This window comes from Miniopterus schreibersii, assembly GCF_964146895.1.
Source record: "Miniopterus schreibersii genome assembly, chromosome: 8".
NCBI classification, from domain to species: Eukaryota; Metazoa; Chordata; class Mammalia; order Chiroptera; family Miniopteridae; genus Miniopterus; species Miniopterus schreibersii.
This window is the reverse complement of record NC_138109.1, coordinates 10,017,365-10,035,053: the sequence shown is the minus strand read 5'-3', so window position 1 is coordinate 10,035,053 and position 17,689 is coordinate 10,017,365. Positions and strand designations below refer to the sequence as shown.

General features: G+C 50.5%; 1 protein-coding gene across 3 annotated transcripts in view; it reads left to right on the top strand.

Moving 5' to 3' along the window:
• The window catches only part of ALPL (alkaline phosphatase, biomineralization associated), a 53,181-nt gene that overhangs the window by 17,230 nt on the left and 18,262 nt on the right, over positions 1–17,689 (top strand). Inside the window, exons 1-2 of one of the 3 annotated variants that reach the window (XM_081143895.1) lie at positions 7,986–8,485; positions 17,234–17,406. In XM_081143895.1, coding sequence (XP_081000021.1) covers positions 17,346–17,406 — 61 coding nt within the window. In that variant the 5' untranslated portion in view covers positions 7,986–8,485; positions 17,234–17,345. Of the gene's footprint in view, positions 1–7,985; positions 8,486–9,544; positions 10,102–17,233; positions 17,407–17,689 lie in introns of those variants that run through there. The other 2 variants (XM_081143894.1, XM_081143893.1) reach the window with 2 other exon arrangements.

Genomic DNA, 17,689 nt, shown 5'->3' with positions numbered 1-17,689 from the left:
CTGTACTAAATTATATTCCCATGAGACTTCTGTTTCTTCTATGAATGTTTGATTTTGTAAGTAGTTTTGATTTTGTTTCAGTCATTCTGGTGGGTGTGAAATGGGTTTAATTTTCATTTACCTGTTAATAATGATGTAGAGCACCTTTCCATTAACTATTGGTCTTTTGTATATTTTCTTTTTGAAGTGGCTAAGTCTTTTGCCCATTGTGTTTTGGCAGTATTGTTAGTCATTTTATTATCACCTTTATGTTCTTTATTTATTGGATACAATTCCTTTGTCAGCTATATGTACTGTGTATATTCTTTTTTATTATGTATCTTGTCTATTTAATTTCTTCATGGTATCTTTTGATGAGCAGAAACATTAAATTTTGTTGAAGTCCATTTTTTTCTTTTATGAAGTTAGGACTCTTTGCCTACCCCAAAGTCATGAAGCTATCCTCTTAGGTTTTCTTCTAGAAGCTATATTGTCTGGTTTTATAATTTCATTTATGATCCATTTCAAATTAATGGAATAAAATTGAGGTTGATGTTTTAACTTTAAACTGATGTTTTACCATTTCTTTGATGTTATCTGTTTCTTAATCCTTCCTGGCTTCCTCCTGGAAGTGTTCCTCCATCTGATATCCCAGTTCCCTATTTCATTCCTCATGTCAGCCCATTAGTTCATTCTGCCTATTATATTTGTTATTTCAGCTGGGTTTTCATATAGAATATTCCCATTTGGGTTCTTTAATACTTTCTTGTTCTATTTTGTATTGCTAATATCTTTACTTATTTCTTTTGAGTGTTTCTAATGCTTATTTAAGATTCTCACTCCATTTGTTGAATACGGCTGATTCCAGTGATATATCTAATCAGTTTGTTTCTTTTGAAGTCATTGTGCTCCTTGGACTTCCTGGTTTTTAACTGAGGAGCTCATTTCTTGGGGTGGGGGAGGTCTTTGTCAGCACCGAGCCCAAGGGGATGACAGTCCCAGAGTGGAAACCCCTGGGAACCAGAAACACGCAGTTCCTCACTGTGTTTGGCATCACTACTCTCCTCCTAGGCCTCCAAGTAACTAATTCCATAGGATTTGGCCTTACATTCAGCACCCGAGGAAGGAGCCACCAGGAGAGGGGGCTGCCTGCCCAGGTCAGCATCCACCAGACTGGAGATGTGGAAGGGAAGGGGTGGTAGAGTGATGTGGAAGCCTGTCCTGACTCCTGCAATTCCACGTTGCCTGCTGCACTGCCCCAAAGTTACTCCAGCAGACACTGTGCCATCTGCTTGGGCCACCGATGTCCAAGTGAGAACACTGGCCTCGGTCGGTCCTGGGCAGCGGGTCTGGGGGGTGGATGGAGTCAGGGGAGGTTACTGGGGAAGGCTTGATGCAAAGAGGCAAGAGCAGAAACCAGTCCCTATATTCTTTCCTACAATGTTCTCCGCCACCCTCGAGACTAAGCCCTGCCCCCTCACCTGGCAGCAGCACCTCCCTCACCCTACACACAGCAGTTAAAAAACCCCTTCTGTCCCCCCAGGAGATTCTGTTTTCTCCATCATTTCCTAGGTTTAGTGACATTTTGCTGTTATTACTCTGAGGTTGATTTGGGGAAGAGAGCCCAGGAGCCATAGATCCTCATCTTCCCTCACTGTTAGTTTTAGGCAGAGTATGTGCAGCCCCCACATGCACCACGTCATCAGCTAGAGCACAACGGCTTTGAAAGAAAACCAGCAAACTGACTTGACACACCACTGGAGTCAGCAATATTAGAACCTATGGGCCAAGAATTTTAAGTAAGCATTAGAGACATGCAAAAGAAATAAGGAAAAATATTATCAACACAAAATAATATGAAAGTGTTAAAAAGAACAACAGGTGGAAATAGTCAATGTGAAAAACCAGCCTCATCCTCTATGTGCCCCTGCCCCAACTTTTGCACACATCTTACAGCTCACTATTCTCAAAAAAGAGACCTTCTTCACATCTACATTTTGCATGGGCTGTTCCCTCTGCTTAGCCTGCCTTTCCTCTACTTTTGCTGGAAAACTTTTTGTGCATCCTCAAGACCCCTTTCCTGATGGCCCCTTGTGGCCAATGTGACAGTCAGTGATACTCAGCATAGGGTTCTGGAATTAGGAAACCAGGGTGCTGGCCCTGGTTCTTCAACTGACTGGCTCTGTGACTTTGAACAGGTCACACTACCTTTCTGGACCTTAGGCTCCTGCTGGGGGTAAGAAGAAAGTGTTGGGTAGGGCTAGATTATTCCTAGAGTCCCTATTAGCTCTGACAAGCTGGTGGCTGGTTAAGAACAAAGGTTCCGGAATAGGACTGGCTATGATCCCCTTCTGGGTCAGCACTTGATCACCGTGTTTCAACGAGCAGTTATTTCAGCTCTTGAAGCCTCAGTTTACCAGCCTAGCATATGGTTAAGATCTTGTACTTTGGAGCTGGACAGTTTGGGTTCATAATCCCTACCACTTGTCTGCTGTGTGACTATAGACAAGTGACTTGACCTCTCTGTGCTTTGTTTCCTTCTTCTGTAAGATTGGATTGATACTAGCAGTGCCTACCTCAGAGTGTGGGAGCACAATGAATGCAGCTATTGTTCTGCTGGTGGTGGTTGTGCACCCTTCTCCATTCAGTTCAACAAATTCTTGATGTTTGTCTGCCGGGCTCGGCTAAGTGTTTTCTCAGTACACTGTCTATTAAGTATTATCTCTTAACAGATACTCCCCATTTCCTTTTATCTTGATAACAACCTTGCAAGATAGGGGTGGCTAGTAGTGTTTTTACAAATAAGGTACCTGCAGCCCCAGGCATAAGGTCACTTTCAAAGCTGCATGGCCAGGACTGAACCCATGACCACCTTCTCCATGGCCAGGGTCTTCCTGCTACACCGCAGTGTTCAGAAAGACTAGACTGGGGTTTGGGGATACCAAACACATTCAGAGGGGAAGGCTCAGTGAGAAGCTCCCTGCCCCCTTACATATGTCCTCCAGCTGTCTGCCAGCCCTGGGCCAAGCACAAGATGTCTTTTGTAGGTTTTGTGCAAATGTGGGCTTAGTGATGGGCCAGAAGTTAATTGAAGAGGCAGAACAAGAGTGGGCTGGACAATGAGGGGCTCAGATGACCTGGGATAGAGAGCCAAAGGGCCTTTGGGAGCAGGAGGGGGACTCTTGAGGACATGGGGTCAGTAAAGAGAAGGATTGAGTTTCAACGTGCCCGGAGCTGGAACTGGAGCAGGAGTGGGAGGCCTGCAAAAGCAAATTCGGGTCTTGCCAAGAGGCAGTTCCAGAGGGCGGCACGGCCTGAACCCCGGCCCCGCCATGTACTCCTGTGGGCCTGGGCACATAGCTTCACCTCTCAGCACCTCAGTTTCCTCATTTGCAAAAGGTCTCCTAGTGCCATTTGGTACAGTTAGGGGAGAGGGCATGTGGGAGACAACTGGCCAGATTGGCATGCATGGGGTTGAGATTTAATCCTGAAACTTTAGCTCCTTCATCTGCAGTTTGGGAATCACATGCTCAGCTGCATGGGATTATTGCAAGGCTACAGCGGGATAATTTTTTTGGTGAACCCTCCTCTGATCTGTCTCTTTAAAACGGTAAATGCCACCTCTCGTCCCCACCCTCCTCCATTCCTTTTTTTTGCCATTAAACTTACCACCACCTGGCATTCTATTGATTTTCCTTTCCTTGTTGTCTGCTCTCCCCACCAGCAGGAATTGGGCTGTTTTGTTCAGCACCTAGAACAGCCCTGGCTTATAGTAGGTGCTCAATAAATAGTGGTCAAATGACTGTTGGTTGGATAACATATAGGGAAGGCCCTAGTGCATAGGGGATGGTGAGCCAGTGTCGGCTGGATCTTAGAGATGGGGGAGGGCAGAGGCACAGAAAGGCCAGGACAGATCATTTGGGGTGCCAAGGGCTGCTCATGAAAGCATTTGGGGCCTGGATTTCAGGGTAGTGCCTGGTCCCTCTCTGGCCACAGTCTGCCGAAGGTGAGCCCTATAGGAGAGTAAAGCGGGATAGGTCTGAGCACTGGGACTTCCCAAGGAGTTAAGACCCTTGGGCAAACAGAAAGTCCATGATCCTTGGTTTTCCTCTTTCCTTTTGCTTTTTAAACCACTCTGACTACCTCAAAGAAATTACCAATGCCACCCCTTCCATTCCAAAGGCTAAGAGAAAAAGCACTGGGTTTGGAGCCAGATAGATCCGGGGGCATGGCCTGGCCCTGCCCCTCTTTAGCAGAAGGACCTTGGGCAAGTCACTTCACCTCTCTGAGCTCTGTTTCCTTCTCTGTGAAATGGGTGGAGGAGTATTCCTCCATACGCTGACTTCCTAGGGCTTTTGTGTAAAACCCAGTAAAAATGTGTATCATGACCAACCATCACTAGATTGAAGTGCCTAGAAGGCAGAGCTTATATCTGCAGCCCCTAGCACAGGGCCAGGCACACAGTCGCCACTTGGAACCCAGTGGTCAGAGATGTTAAACTCAACTGACCTCAACCTGTTGGGAGGGGAGGGTCCAAGTCCCACACAGAGTAAGAATGGTAGGCAAATCCCACCCAGGAACCTCCTACACGTCTACTAGTTTGTAGATTCGAAGAAAACCTAACTTCTATTCAGTTGGACTTGTATTTTAACTTATTGACCCATCCTGAGCTTGTTTTCAAGATTTGTTCTTTGGTACAAATAACTGGCTGAGTATGACATGGTATGTTTGCTTACAATGGCTGAGAAAAACTGAATTGGAGTCCTGAAGTCAGACTCTGTGTTTCAAATAAATGAAAGTCCAAGGCAAACAATAAGGGGAATTAATTAGTTCATGTAACTATGATATTCAGAGGTAGGCTTCAGGCATGGCTGCACCAAGGGGCTCAAACAATGTTACCAAAGACTCAGATTCTCTGCATCTCTCTACTCACCTTTCTGAAGGATTGCTTCAGCTTCAGGCTCCACTTAATGCTCTCCCCACCGCCTCACACCCTCTCGACACACCATCCAGGTGGAGAAAGCCTTCCAGCTTAAGCCAGTCAGGGCCCACCTGGAGCTGCTGGGGGTGGGATCAGTCCCAACCGAACCACTGGCCCAAAGGGGAAGAGTCGCTTCCCAAACAAAACTGTCGTACTCTTAGGAAGAGGAATGGATTCTGAGTGGCCAGCAGTTACAGCAAATCTCCACCACAGTGGGCAGTGGAAAGCCGTAGAAACATCCGCCCAGCACATTCCAGTGCCCAGAGTTTCTCCCCCCACCCTCGAGGAGCCTATATTGGAGGCACTGTGGTGTTAATTATCCCTGATTTACACGTGAGCACACAGCCCTGGAGCATTCAGCCTCTCTGCAGACCTAGGAGCCCAGAGCTGCTGGCCCGGGGGGTTGGGCTCCAATGTGAGGAAGCCCCCCCCTTTATGGAAGGAGGGCTTTGTCCAGATATGAACGGTCCCCAGGGGGCTGCAATCACATGAAAGCCCAGGAAGAGCTGGTCCCAGGTGGAGGGAGCCCCCTGACATGAGGGTCGGTCATGAGGCAGTGCTGGGCACACACACACACTCACACACACTCACCGTGGTGTTAGGTCACCTGCCACCCTGACGCGGGCCTCCTGTATCTGGGGTGGCCGAGACATCCGGCCTTCCTTCCGTGACGGAGGTTGGCATGGCTCTGATGGGGGTAGCAAGCACACTGGCGGTGGAGCCAGACAGGCCTGGCCTCCATCCCAGCTCTCCCACACGGTTGCTGTGTGACCCTGCACCCCCCTCCCACTTTCTGAGCTTCAGTTTCCTCTCTGACCCTGAGCTGATAAATCCCACTTCACTGGGTTCTCGGAAAGCTGAACGAAAAGCTCCCAGCACAGACAACCGATTAATGCGTCTCTCACACATCGATGTTTCTCTCTTTCTCTCCCTTCCATTCTCTCTGAAAAGCAATGGATAAAATATCCTCAGGTGAGGATTTTTTTTTTAAAAAGCCCCCAGAACATGGTAGGTGCTTCTTGAAGTGTTTCCCTCCTTCCCTCTTCATAGTGTCCTGTTAATAGCTGCGTGTCCCTGGCCAAGCCAAGTTACTTAACTTCCCTGTACAGTGGGAGCAAGAATAGCACTTACCATAGTGTTGCTGTGAGGATTAGACTATTTAAGGCATGTAAAGCATTTAGAAAGGTGCCTGGCACACTTGTCACTATTACAAGTGGCTAACATTTACTGAGTGTTTAATATGTGCCAAACCCTGGGCCTTTACCTCATTGTTTACCATTGAATTCTCATTCTTGCGCTAGCACAGTGACAGGCACTCGCTCGGATTATCCCCATTGGGCACAAGAGGAAACTGAGGCCCAGAGAGGTGAAGAAGCCAGCGAGCGAGGGGGGCTCTGCCAGCTGTGTGCCCTTGGCTTCTTGTCTGTGGGTTGGGGCATAGCCCCTGTCCTGCTCCCAGCATCACTGAGAAGATCAAATGCAGCAGCAGCCGGGGCCTCCGCCGGGCGGAAGGTTCTCGGGGAACATGAGGACCATCCTACCCAGGGCCCAGCTGCAGCGAGCGCTATCTCTGGGAACATCAGTGTACGCCCTGCTCTGACATTACAAGTTCATGGCCCATTTCCCCACAGTCCAGAGCCGCCTCAGCCTCCACTCCCAGGGCCATGTGGGGCCCATCTGGGGAATGGAGGCTTCCTCTCCTGGGGGAGGGCTGCGAGGTGCGTGAGGCATCGGGGGCTGGAAGCGGGGAGAGCCACGGTGGTCCAGGGTCCAGCGCGAGGACCAGCTGAAGTAGGGAGTTGTCGGGCAGGAGGAGTGTGTCCAGGTCAGGTCTGGCCAGGATGGAGCCATGTCTTGAGCCTGAGGTCCTCCCCTCCCCCCACTGCAAGCCCCAGGTGGTCCCTGATACAGGGCAGGCCACTGGTGTGCACGGCTCAGGGGCTTGGGCTCGGTCATTCTGCGATGTGACTGTAAAATAGGGATAAGGGGAAGTCCTCCCTCCGGGGATTGTGAAGTGACATCTGGAAGAGTGTCCGGTGACATGAGGCAAGCAGTAGCTGCCAGCAGCCCATTCATCTACAAGCACAGAAAGTACCTGTTGCAGCCAGAACGGGTGTGGTTCCTTTCTCGTCTCGCCTGCTGCTTTAGGAGTTTACCTTCTTCCTCTGGGAGACAGAAGCATCCACAAATAACATTGAATTCTGGCTTAGTTACACTGGCTGTGTCACCCTGGGCAAGCTACTTAACCTCTCTGTGCCTGTTTTCGTAAAACGGATAACGTTCCCTATTTCATAGGTTGTTGTAGGGATTAAGTGAGTTAATATGGGTAAGGTGTTTAGAACAATGCCTGGCACATAGTAAGGGCTATGGAAAGTTCACTAATATTAAGAATATAATGGCAAAGTAAGTAAAATAAGGATTTTTCTGAATAGTCTCAGTTTGAAGTGCTCTCTTCAGTGGACACAAATTATGAATGCCTAGAATTCCAAGACACTGGCATCCATGCTATGCCGTGAAGACTACTTGTGCTTCCAGTAAAGGCTCCCCAAATCCTTAGCCGGTTAATGAGAGACCTGTCCCTGCCACTGATATGCTGTGCGACCCTGGGGAGGTCGTGTGTCCTCCCTGTGCTTTCCTTGTTGTGGATTGTGAGAGCAAGGACGGGAGAGCCACATCTGGTACCAGTGGGGGTCCTGCTGCAGGGGCGTTGAGTGAAGTACCAGAGTATGGGGGGGATGGCCAACATCTCAGACAAACACAGCACATGCCCTCCCACCCCTACCCTCTCAGCTTCTAGGCTTGGCGCAGAGCGAGGTGGCCCGGAACAGAACGTGTCCTCTCCGTGGGACGGTGGTAGCCTGTGTGTCCATAGAGTAGCCCTCCCTGACCTTCCTCTGTGTGGACGCTCCAGCCACCCCGGCTTCCGGTGCCGTGTCCCTCATCCCTGCCATCTCCCTCCCCTGCTCCCTGCTGCCAGCTCTCCTCCCACCAGCTAAATATTGACTGGCTTCAGCCCTCTGTCCTCAGAGCCAGTTGGTGGCATCAAGACTGTCCAGGTGCCCCAGGGAGCCCCAGAAAATCTTCGACTCCAGAACCCTGACCCTTGGGGCTTCTGGTTCCAGCTCTGCTGTGAGGCCTTGGGCAAGTGGCAGACCATCTGAGCTTCAACATCCTCACCTGTAAAATGGGCTGGTGATGAAGCTTGTAAATGAGACGGGCGTGCAAAGGGGCTGCTCTTGACCAGGCCAAGCTCAGGGAGCAAAGCCCTTTGTGGTCGGTCCAGGCTGCCTCTCTGTCCTCTGTCACCAACTGTTGGCTCCTGTCTGTCTCCCTGATCTCAATCCTGCATTGCTGCCTCCTCGCCTTTGCACATTCGGGTCCTCCTGTTGGGAGCATCCCGTTCTCTGTTCTTCTCGACCCTTCCAGCCTGGCTGTGTTCCCACCCGCTCCTTGGAACCTTCTGGCTGACCCTGGATGTTCTCTCTATCTCTCCTTCAAGAGGAAAAGAAAGCATCGGATTGCCTGGTGGGTTGTTTCCTCCCATGCGAGTGTGAGTGTGAGTGTGTGTATGTGTGTGACACAGACAGACATACAGATCTGGTTCTCTCAGGAAACAGACAGACCCCTTTGACTGTAAAAGCTGGGACCTCTACCCCTTAATCAAGTCCCCCCACCAAGTGGAGGTGCACAGCAGGCAGGAGAGCCTTTGGTTGCTAGCCTTAGATCTAGAAAGACCTCGCGGGCCTCCCAGGTGAGCCATCGGCTAATGTCTGCCTGGCTGAGTGGGCAGAGAAGGGTCTGTCCATTCTCAGCTCTGGCCCCTCAGCTGCCCCACTTGCCCCTCAGTCCACCCTCCCCACCCTGTGACCATGGCTGCTGGCCAAGGCTCACTGGACACTCACCCTGTCCTGGGCTCTGCTTTAAGCCTTTCCATGTACGAACTCATATAATCCTTACAGCGCCCTAGGGCTTCTAGTAGTCTCCCACTTGGCAGGTGGGACGCCTGAGGCACAGAGGCGTGGGGTCACTGGCCCTTAACTACTCAGCTCGAGACGGGCAGAGGCAGGATCTGAACCTGGATCCCTGGCTCCAGAGCTCACTCTTATTGCTGCTGGGTGGCCTCTGCAGCCAGTCACCCTGCCATCCTTCCACCCACCCACCAACATCCCCACCCGGCCGGCCGTGCGCCAGCCCAGGGGCTGCCACCATCAGCAGAATAAGATCCCTGCTCTCTAGGAGCTCACGCCATGGTGAGGAGGTGACACTAAGAGTCTGATAAATTCAGCAAGGTCTTGAGCACCTGCCTGGGGTTCTGGGAGCCTGCGGAGGAGCTGTAATTGCCGCCTGGGCTGGGCTGGGGTGGGGCACTCCAACAGAGCTCAGGTCAAGGTGAAGGGTGGTGGGAGGACTTCATCCTGTGAACGGCAGGGAACATTCCAGACCAGAGAACGCCGTGTGCAGAGGTACTGAAGCTGGAGGCGCACGCGGGACAGCTGCCTTCTTATCAGAGCCCTAAAGACAGAATGCCTTGGAAGCAGGCAGGCTGCCATCGAGCCTCCCTGGACACTCCCACATTTGTTTTCTGCTGACAGGCTGTCAGCAGCTAGAGGTCAGAGATCTGAGTTGTGCTCCATGCCCGGCACCTGGCCCATCCTCTGGGGAAGTCCCTCCTTGGGTCTGACCTGCAGCCCACTCTGACCACCACACACTCCCTCCTGAGCCCTGCACTCAGAGGCTGCTTCATGGCAGCCATAAATAACTTGGACAGTGAATGAATCAATCCCTGCCAGCCAGGCTTGCCAGAGACACTGGGCTTGGCTGAGAGTGGGATTGCATGTCTCCTGTCCCTGACCCTGAGCTGAAACGCTCCTGGGCTGGTCTTCAGCAGTGCCCTCTCCCCGGGCAGCTGCTGCAGCCCAGTTGGGTCTTGCAGGAGCCCCCAACCCCCTTCGCATTCCCCTCACCCGCCCACCCGCCTGCCCAGAGCACAGGGAGCACTCAGCGCTTCTCTACAGCCACAGCGCTTTGAAAGAGCCAAGAAGGCCCAGCCGACAGCCCAGAGCAGCTGGTTCCCAGCTGCCGGGCTGGTTCCGACGGTTCCCGGTGTCTTTCTCTGGGGATTAGGAGCTGGGAGACCAGGGGTAAGTCTTTCCTCTTCTTGGGGCCTCACTCTCCCCATTTAGGCAATGGGATAATCTCTAGGGCACAGTTGGCCTGGGAGATTCTGACTGAGTAGGTATGGGGCTGGGGAAACAGGAATTTATTTGGGGGATTATGTCTCTTTCTCTTCTTAAATTTCATTACAGTCACTCCATTAAACTAAACCTTTTCCCCTCTCCCCCAACACTCCCTTAACTCCATTCTTATCAGATCCTCACAACACCTAAAGGTACAGCAGGGTGGGGTTAATAGCCTCTAGGTGAATTTTTACTTACAGTATCTACTTTTAACTACCTCCCAGATCACTGTAAAGAACACTTCCATCGCCCCAGAAAGTTCCCTCACACACTTCCCAGTCTATACCCGGCCTCTAGTAACCACCTAGGAGTAAGACTTTGTCCCTAGTCACCCCAAGTGATTTTTGTGCTCCAGTGCATTTGGGGAAATCTGCTCAGAGGGCCCTCCCCAGCCCAGACATTCCAGGATTGTGACCTCTGGACTGGGGTCCCCTAACAACAAATAACTGCCCCTCTGACCCCACCAGGCACTCTGGGAAGCACAAGGCAACACTCCCTGGGTCTCATATCGAGTTATTAGGCTGGCTGGGGGTGGAGCTTTAGAGGGTGTCCAGGCCCGAGAGCTGGGTGGGGTGGGGAGCGTCCCTGTGGTGGAGAGAACCTGGAATAGGGGTGGCTCCTGAGGGGTCTCTGCAGGGCGTGGCTCAGCACCTTCCACCTGTGTGGTCCTGGGTTATCTTCACCACATCCCCTGGGCCTCATTCCCTCACCTGGGAAGAGGGACAAACGTACCTAGCTCTCAGGGTGGTTATGGGGGATTAAACTAGGTCAGCTAGGTCATACTCAGCACACAGGTGCTCCCCTCAATGGGAGATGGATCCTCAGAGGTGCGGGGACCGGCCCAATATCACGGCTGCGAAGTGATGGAGCTGGAGCCTGGACCAGCCCTGCTGGCTATGGGACCTAATGACTTCACTGATAAGCCCATTTCCTCATAGGTCAATGGGGCTAATAAGTCCCATCTTGCCTTTTATCACTAGGATGTTGTAAATACCTGATGCAGTTGGAATTAAGGGATTATTGAGAAAGAAAAAGGTTTGATAATGTGATTGGTTTTCCTGTTTTCATGGTGACTTCAGTGGCCTTGGGCCAGGAAGAGAGGACCTCCCTGGGCATCAGGAGGGTAAGAGCATCTCCCCGATCTTGGGCACTTTGCACCGTGGGATCTGAGGTGCCCCAGGAGGTAGAGGTAGGAAGCACTGGCTCTCCTTCCAGGCTGTGTGTGGCAAGTAGCTTCACTTCTCTGAGCCTCAGTTTCTGAGTCTGCAAAATGGGAACCATATCCGCTATCCTGACTGCATGAGATGTTGCTGGAACCCAAGAGAAAATGGAAAAGGGGGAAGGGGGCACTTTGGAAGCAGAAGGGGCCCCTCCAGGCAGGTGGCAGCTCAGCTACCTCCAGCCTGTCTCTCGGGTGACCGACCACTGGCTTTGGGCCAACACCTGGCGGGGACCTGACTGCAGCCTCGCTGCTCCCCTGCCAGGCTGGTGCCAGCTCAGCTCCCAGGCAGTGCAGGGCAGGGTTGGGGTTACCGCTGTGGAGGCTGGCAGATCTGGGTTCGGATGCCAGCTCCAGCGTTGCACCTCTGAGCTTGTTTCCTTCATCTCTAAATGGGAACACTGGGACCCAGCTCATCTGGAGCCTGGTGCTCAGTAGGAACAGTTCCCTGTATTCTGGACATGGGTTCACCCTCCGGTGGCTCAGTGCAGACTCAGATTCCTGGGCTTGTAAATGGGACACATGGCTGCCGCTGCTGCTGGGGAAAAACCTGACTGTGGCCCAGCCAAGGATTCCTTCCCTGCTGTCGTTTATATCCCGCAACCTGCCAGCGCAGTGCTGGTCCCTAGTAGGTGCTTTTCTACCCTGGCCGGTCAGGAGCGTCCAAGAGGACAGAGACTATGTCTGCCCTCTCCCCTCTGAGCCCTCAGTACCTAGAACAGAGCTGGGTAGACAGCAGGTGCTCCGTAAATGCTTGGGAAAGGGAATGAATGAACAAAGGTGGGTGAACAGGCATCGGGCTGGGGGAGGGGAGCTTTTCGGGCTAGTCCCCTCCCCTTTCATCCCTCCTGGGCTAATCCCCAAAGCTTAACCTGGGGACAAAGCCAGGTCACTGGCTGCTGACCCGGGGCTTTGGAGACAGTGTCCAAGGCTAGTGTGACCAGGCGTGTACAGGGTGTGGAGGCCACTCCTAACCACCCTCTTCACCTCAAGATGGCCCTGCTGTCCCCCACCCTGGACGTGGTTCTCACGGCCATCCTCGGCTTCCTGCTCCTGGTGCTGGCCTCGGGCCTGCTGTGCTTCTTCACCTGCCGCCTGGCCAGGCCGCTCCGGTAGGAGAGGTCACCGGCCCACTCCCTGTCCCGCCCGCCTCCCCGCCCAGGCGCCTTGGGCTTCTGCTTGCTCCGAGGGACAGTGTCCGTGGTGGGGAGACTGAGGCCCAGAGAAGCTGAGACAGCCTGGGATTGAATTGCACTCGGCCATGAACTAGCTTTGCTCAGTTTCCTCAGCTGTAAAATGGGGTGGGGGTGAGGGTAACACCACTTGGTAGGATTAAGCGAGATCACAGATGTAAACAGCGCGGGGCTGGGTTCGAGACTTGCGGAGAAACCGTAGTGATTTTTATCAGTTCTGTTACTCTGTCTTTTGTCCTGGATGTTTTGAGACCCAGCCCAGGGCTGACTTTTTGCCCAGCTCCCAGGGCTCCCGTGCCTTCTGCCCCAGGATGTGATTCAGGGCCAAGGCCCAGCCCCTCGGCTCCTTCCCCTGACCTGCCAAGTAGCTCCTTCTTCCCGGGCCAGAGCGGCTGGGGCTTCTGCACAATTGTCATGAATAAATCAGGACACGTAGCCGGGAGCCTGGCAGAGACGGTCCGGCTGGGAGTGGGGGTGATGGGGTTGGCACACACTCGGATGCTCCATTCTGAGCTGGCAGAGCATTGGCAGAGGGTGGGGGGCAGCCGGGGCCCCCGCAGCCCCAGACTGGGCCCCACGGAGCCCATCACCCAGGGCTGCCAGAGCGCAGACTTGGAGCCTCTGAGTGGGGGCAGGGGCACAAGAGGGGAGCCGGCGGGGAGACTGGCTTCTGAAGGGTTTCCTGGACTCCCACCCCTTCTCCTTTCCAATCAGAGGCAATGGGAGAAGGCACCTGTCAGTCTCTGGGACAAGCCCGTCTCAATGCCACATCCCTGGGGCCGGAATCGAGAACATTCCAGCCATTACCATGGGTTCCTTCACTAAGTCAGCATTTACAGAGCTGCTTCAGTGTGGGTGGGGTTAGGGATTCAAAGACGGATAAGACGGTCTTTACTGTCACAGAGCATCAGCCTAACAGAAGAGAGGCCAGTAAGCTCACAGGGCTGGGTGAGCCTTCAGATCTCCCGGGGCCACCCTTCACATCTCTTTCCTTATTACTTGTTTTGGACCCTTGGTGCAGAGAGAGTTGAATAAGTCACATCTCAGTGGATGGTGCACTATCGCGAGCTCAGTTCTTGTTTTATTTATTTCTTTCCCCCTTTTCCCTCTTCCCTGTCCCCCTTGACCAATCCCACCACTCCCCAAAGGCCCTCCTGTTAATGTGTTTAATATGTCCTTGAATTTGTGTGCGTCCTTGGAAATTCTGCTGTTTTCTGTGCGTGGGTGTGGCTTACGTTTATGTACAGGGAACCGCATCTTATTTTTTGCATTTTTTCACTCAATCCTATGTTTAAGCTCCATCCACACGACTGTTTCGACTTTTAGTTTTAATGCCAGTGCCACGTAGATAGTGCCACCACCTTTTATTCATTCTTTCTCCTAGTTATGGGCAGAGAGGTTGCCCCAAATCCTGATAAGCCGGCGGTAAGGGGGAAAATACCAAATGTTTCTCCAGTAAGCATGGTGGTTTCTGTAGGTTTTTGGTATAAAGTCTTCATTAAGTCAAAGGAATTCTTTTCTGAGGGCTTTTATCATAGAGTTTTCTCTGTCCCCATTCCCTCCTCCTAGGTGATCTCATCAAGTTTTACAAAGGCTTAAATGTCACCCGTATGCCCAGGTTTCCCAAGTGTATACCTCCAGCCAAGACCTTTCTCCCAAATGTCAGATGAGTATATCCAACCATCCACTTGGCATCTTCACTTCTAAAAGACATTTCAAACTCAGTATGTGCAGAACCACGTTCCTTATTTCCCCACCAGATCTACTCTTCCTCACACCTCAAAACACCGCTCCAAACACTGAAAGCCTGTCCAATTTAACACGGCGCTGTAAGTCCTAGCCAGTGCAATAAGGCAAGAAAAATAAATAAAAGGCATACCGATTGGAAAGGAAGAACTAAAACTCTCCCTGTTTGTCAATGGCGTGATTATCTACATAGAAGATAGCAAGGAATCCACATGTATACACACAAAACTCCTAGAACTAATAAGTGAGTCTAGCAGGGTTGCAAGATGCAAGGTTCAAAACATACATTATATGTTTACTTTGTGTCACTGGAATCACACTGTATGTATTCTTCCTTCACTCCACCTCACCTTCCCCAGATTCATTCATGCCCTTTGGGGAGCTGTTAATTGCTTGTTCTCATTTTGTAATTTTCATCTTGTGAGCCTGCACAATGTGTTTATCATCCTGCTGAAGACGGATACAGTTTTGAGGTCATTAGGAGCAGGGCTGACACGTCTTTCAGTGAATATACATGCACATTTCTCTTGGAGGGCATGTGCATGGGGTCGGCTCTGGTAGAACCTGCCAGTTTTCCAAAGTGGTTGTACCAGTCTGCACTCCGCCCGCAGTGAGCGGATACTCTGGGAGTCCCACATCCTTGCCAATGCTTGGACTTTTCTGCACACACAGAGGAAGGATTCGGGGTGATTCTTTCCTCCCCCCTCCTCCTCCTCCCTTAGAGCACTGGCTTTCAGCTGATGTAAATATTTACTGTGTCAAGCACTGGAGTATGGACAAACAAGGCAAAGTCCCTGCTCTTAGAAGCTCCCAGTGTAGTGAGTGAAACAGATCAGGAAAGAATTACTGCTTTTGATGTAGGGAGGTACCTGCAGTGATGGAAATAGTGTGAAGTTCAGAGGTGGTATATGAGTGATCATCCCGGGGGCTTCCTGACTTCAGCTTTAAACTATTTTGAATAATATTTTAATGTATCGATATTGTATATCAATTTAATAACATTTTTATGATGTTAAGATCTACTCTAGAACGTTTACAAACTGTAGTAGAATTTTAAAAAAATTAGATATCACCTGAAATCCCACCACTCAGTTAAGTGCTTGCTGTTAGATGTTCGGGGTAGGATAGTTCTATTCCCGCCCTCCCCTCCCCCACTGCCAAAAGCTGTTTTTTTAAAGAGCCAGGTGGAGGAGGGAAGGGGGTGGAAAGGCACAGAGCTGTGCAATTGGGTGGCGTGTCTGCTGAATGCTGGGTGTTTTATGGGATGTGGAACCGTTGAACCCTCACCTCTGGGCACCGGAGTGCAGCATGTGCATTTTAAAGGTTGAACCAAGATCACTTTTCTAGTGGTAGAGTGGTTCTTACCTATCATGACACTCTAACGGTAGGATGTGGCGCATCCCTGCTGTTTCTCATGTAAAAAATAATATAAGCAGAACCACTTCAAAATGGAGTTGGAGCTGCCATCCCAGAGGAACTGCCTTGCACGTCTCGCTCCTCAAACAGTTGGAATGTTAGAACCGGACACGGTAACCTTTGGATGGGGCCTGAAGCAGCACTGTATCCAAACAACTGTTTGCAAAAATAACAGGAAAGCAAACATTATGACTATGACATTCTGGCTGAAAATTAATGACATTTTTTTAGAATTAGCATCACTGTGTTAATTTATCTGCACCTGTAGAGAAATTCCTTCCTTAGCTTATCTGTACCCATAAAAATTCCTTCCTTCTACTGATGTAACTGTTCCCCTTCCCTTCCCCATAAATTCAACTCCTTGCCTTCAACTCCTTTTTAGGTGAACATTCGCAACAAATGGAATAATCATTTTTGTCTTGATTTTGGTGGAAATAATAACGTTATTTCCCACTGAAGCTCTTGCCACTTAAAATTCTTCATCTTCCAGTAACATTTATACACATCAGGGTTAGCACATTACTCAGCTGCCAGTGAATGGAGTTATCCCTCCTGAACCTATTGGGATAACCACAAGTTTAAAACATTCTAATGCCATTAGTACATGCTTATTTTAGGCAATTTGGAAAATTAAAAAAATAAATCATTTACAGCCCTACTGCCCAGAGAAAGCCACAGTTACCATGTTGGTATGTTTCCTTCCAGCTTTTTAAAAAAATAACATCTTCAAAAAATTATAAAACATCTCAACGAAGAAGAAAACTTGGGAAATACAGGAAAAAAATCATCAGAGTCATGTGTAATGTTACTACCCAGAAATGGCCACCCTTACCAGCCAACCTTTTCCTGTATTCAAGCCTAGAGTTTTTATATCTCTCACCATAAATGACAAGCTCTTGAAAAGAATGTAGCAGATGTAGGTGTCCCTCTAAGAAAGGGTGGACTCTTCTTTTGTCTCTAATGTTCTCAGGACACAGGTAACTCAAAGCCTGAAGACTGATGTTCTAGAACAGTGCTTTTCAAGGTGTGGTCCATGAACTGGCAGCAGGGGCATCACTGGGAGCTTGTTGGCAGTGTGGTCAGAATCTCTGGGCAGGGATGGGCCTGGGGGCAGAATCTCTGGTTTAACAAGCCCTCCAGGAGGTTCTGTCTGATCCATGCTACAGTTTGAGGAGCACTGCACAGAAAGACCGAACTCTGGGTGGGTTTGGATGGACTGAAAGTGGGTGTTCATTTGGGAAATGGGAGGGAACCACTTCACAGCATGGCACTAATTTATAGTTCTACAACTGTGATTAAGCTTCCTGAGGGAGGGACCACCTAGATTGGCCTGCCCAGGCCCGGCCTGTTATAGGTGCTCAACAAATGCTTAATGAATGAACCAACCATGGAGTTAAGTGAATGAACATATGAACTCTGGAGCTGTGGGCCACAGGTCTTTTTAACTTTTTTTTCTTTCTAGGATCGGCACATCAGTTAACATCACCTAACGGTTGACCACTGCCAGCCCACCCCTCCCACCCACGTGGACTGTACCTCTGGGCTCAAGAGAGAGAGCAGGGCTTGGAGCCATCATGATTTCATCATTCTTGGTGCTGGCCATTGGTACCTGCCTTACCACCTCCTTAGTGCCAGGTAGGATTGAGGGGGACACAGGTGGAGGGCAGGGAAGACCCGGTGCAGGTGGGATAGGATGAGGACACTGTATATGTTCAGGATCATAGAACCATCCAAAGTGTTGAAGAGCTGGAAACAAATGTTCAGCACTGGAAGTCCCAGCTCTGCTACTGCACATGTTTTTGCTGTCGGTCACACTTCCTCCCTTTATATTTTCCTGATCTTTAATTGGTGTTTCTTTCCCCTTATCTCTCTGATAATCTGAACTACAACTTGTTCTATAAACTCTTCCAAGTCTTGG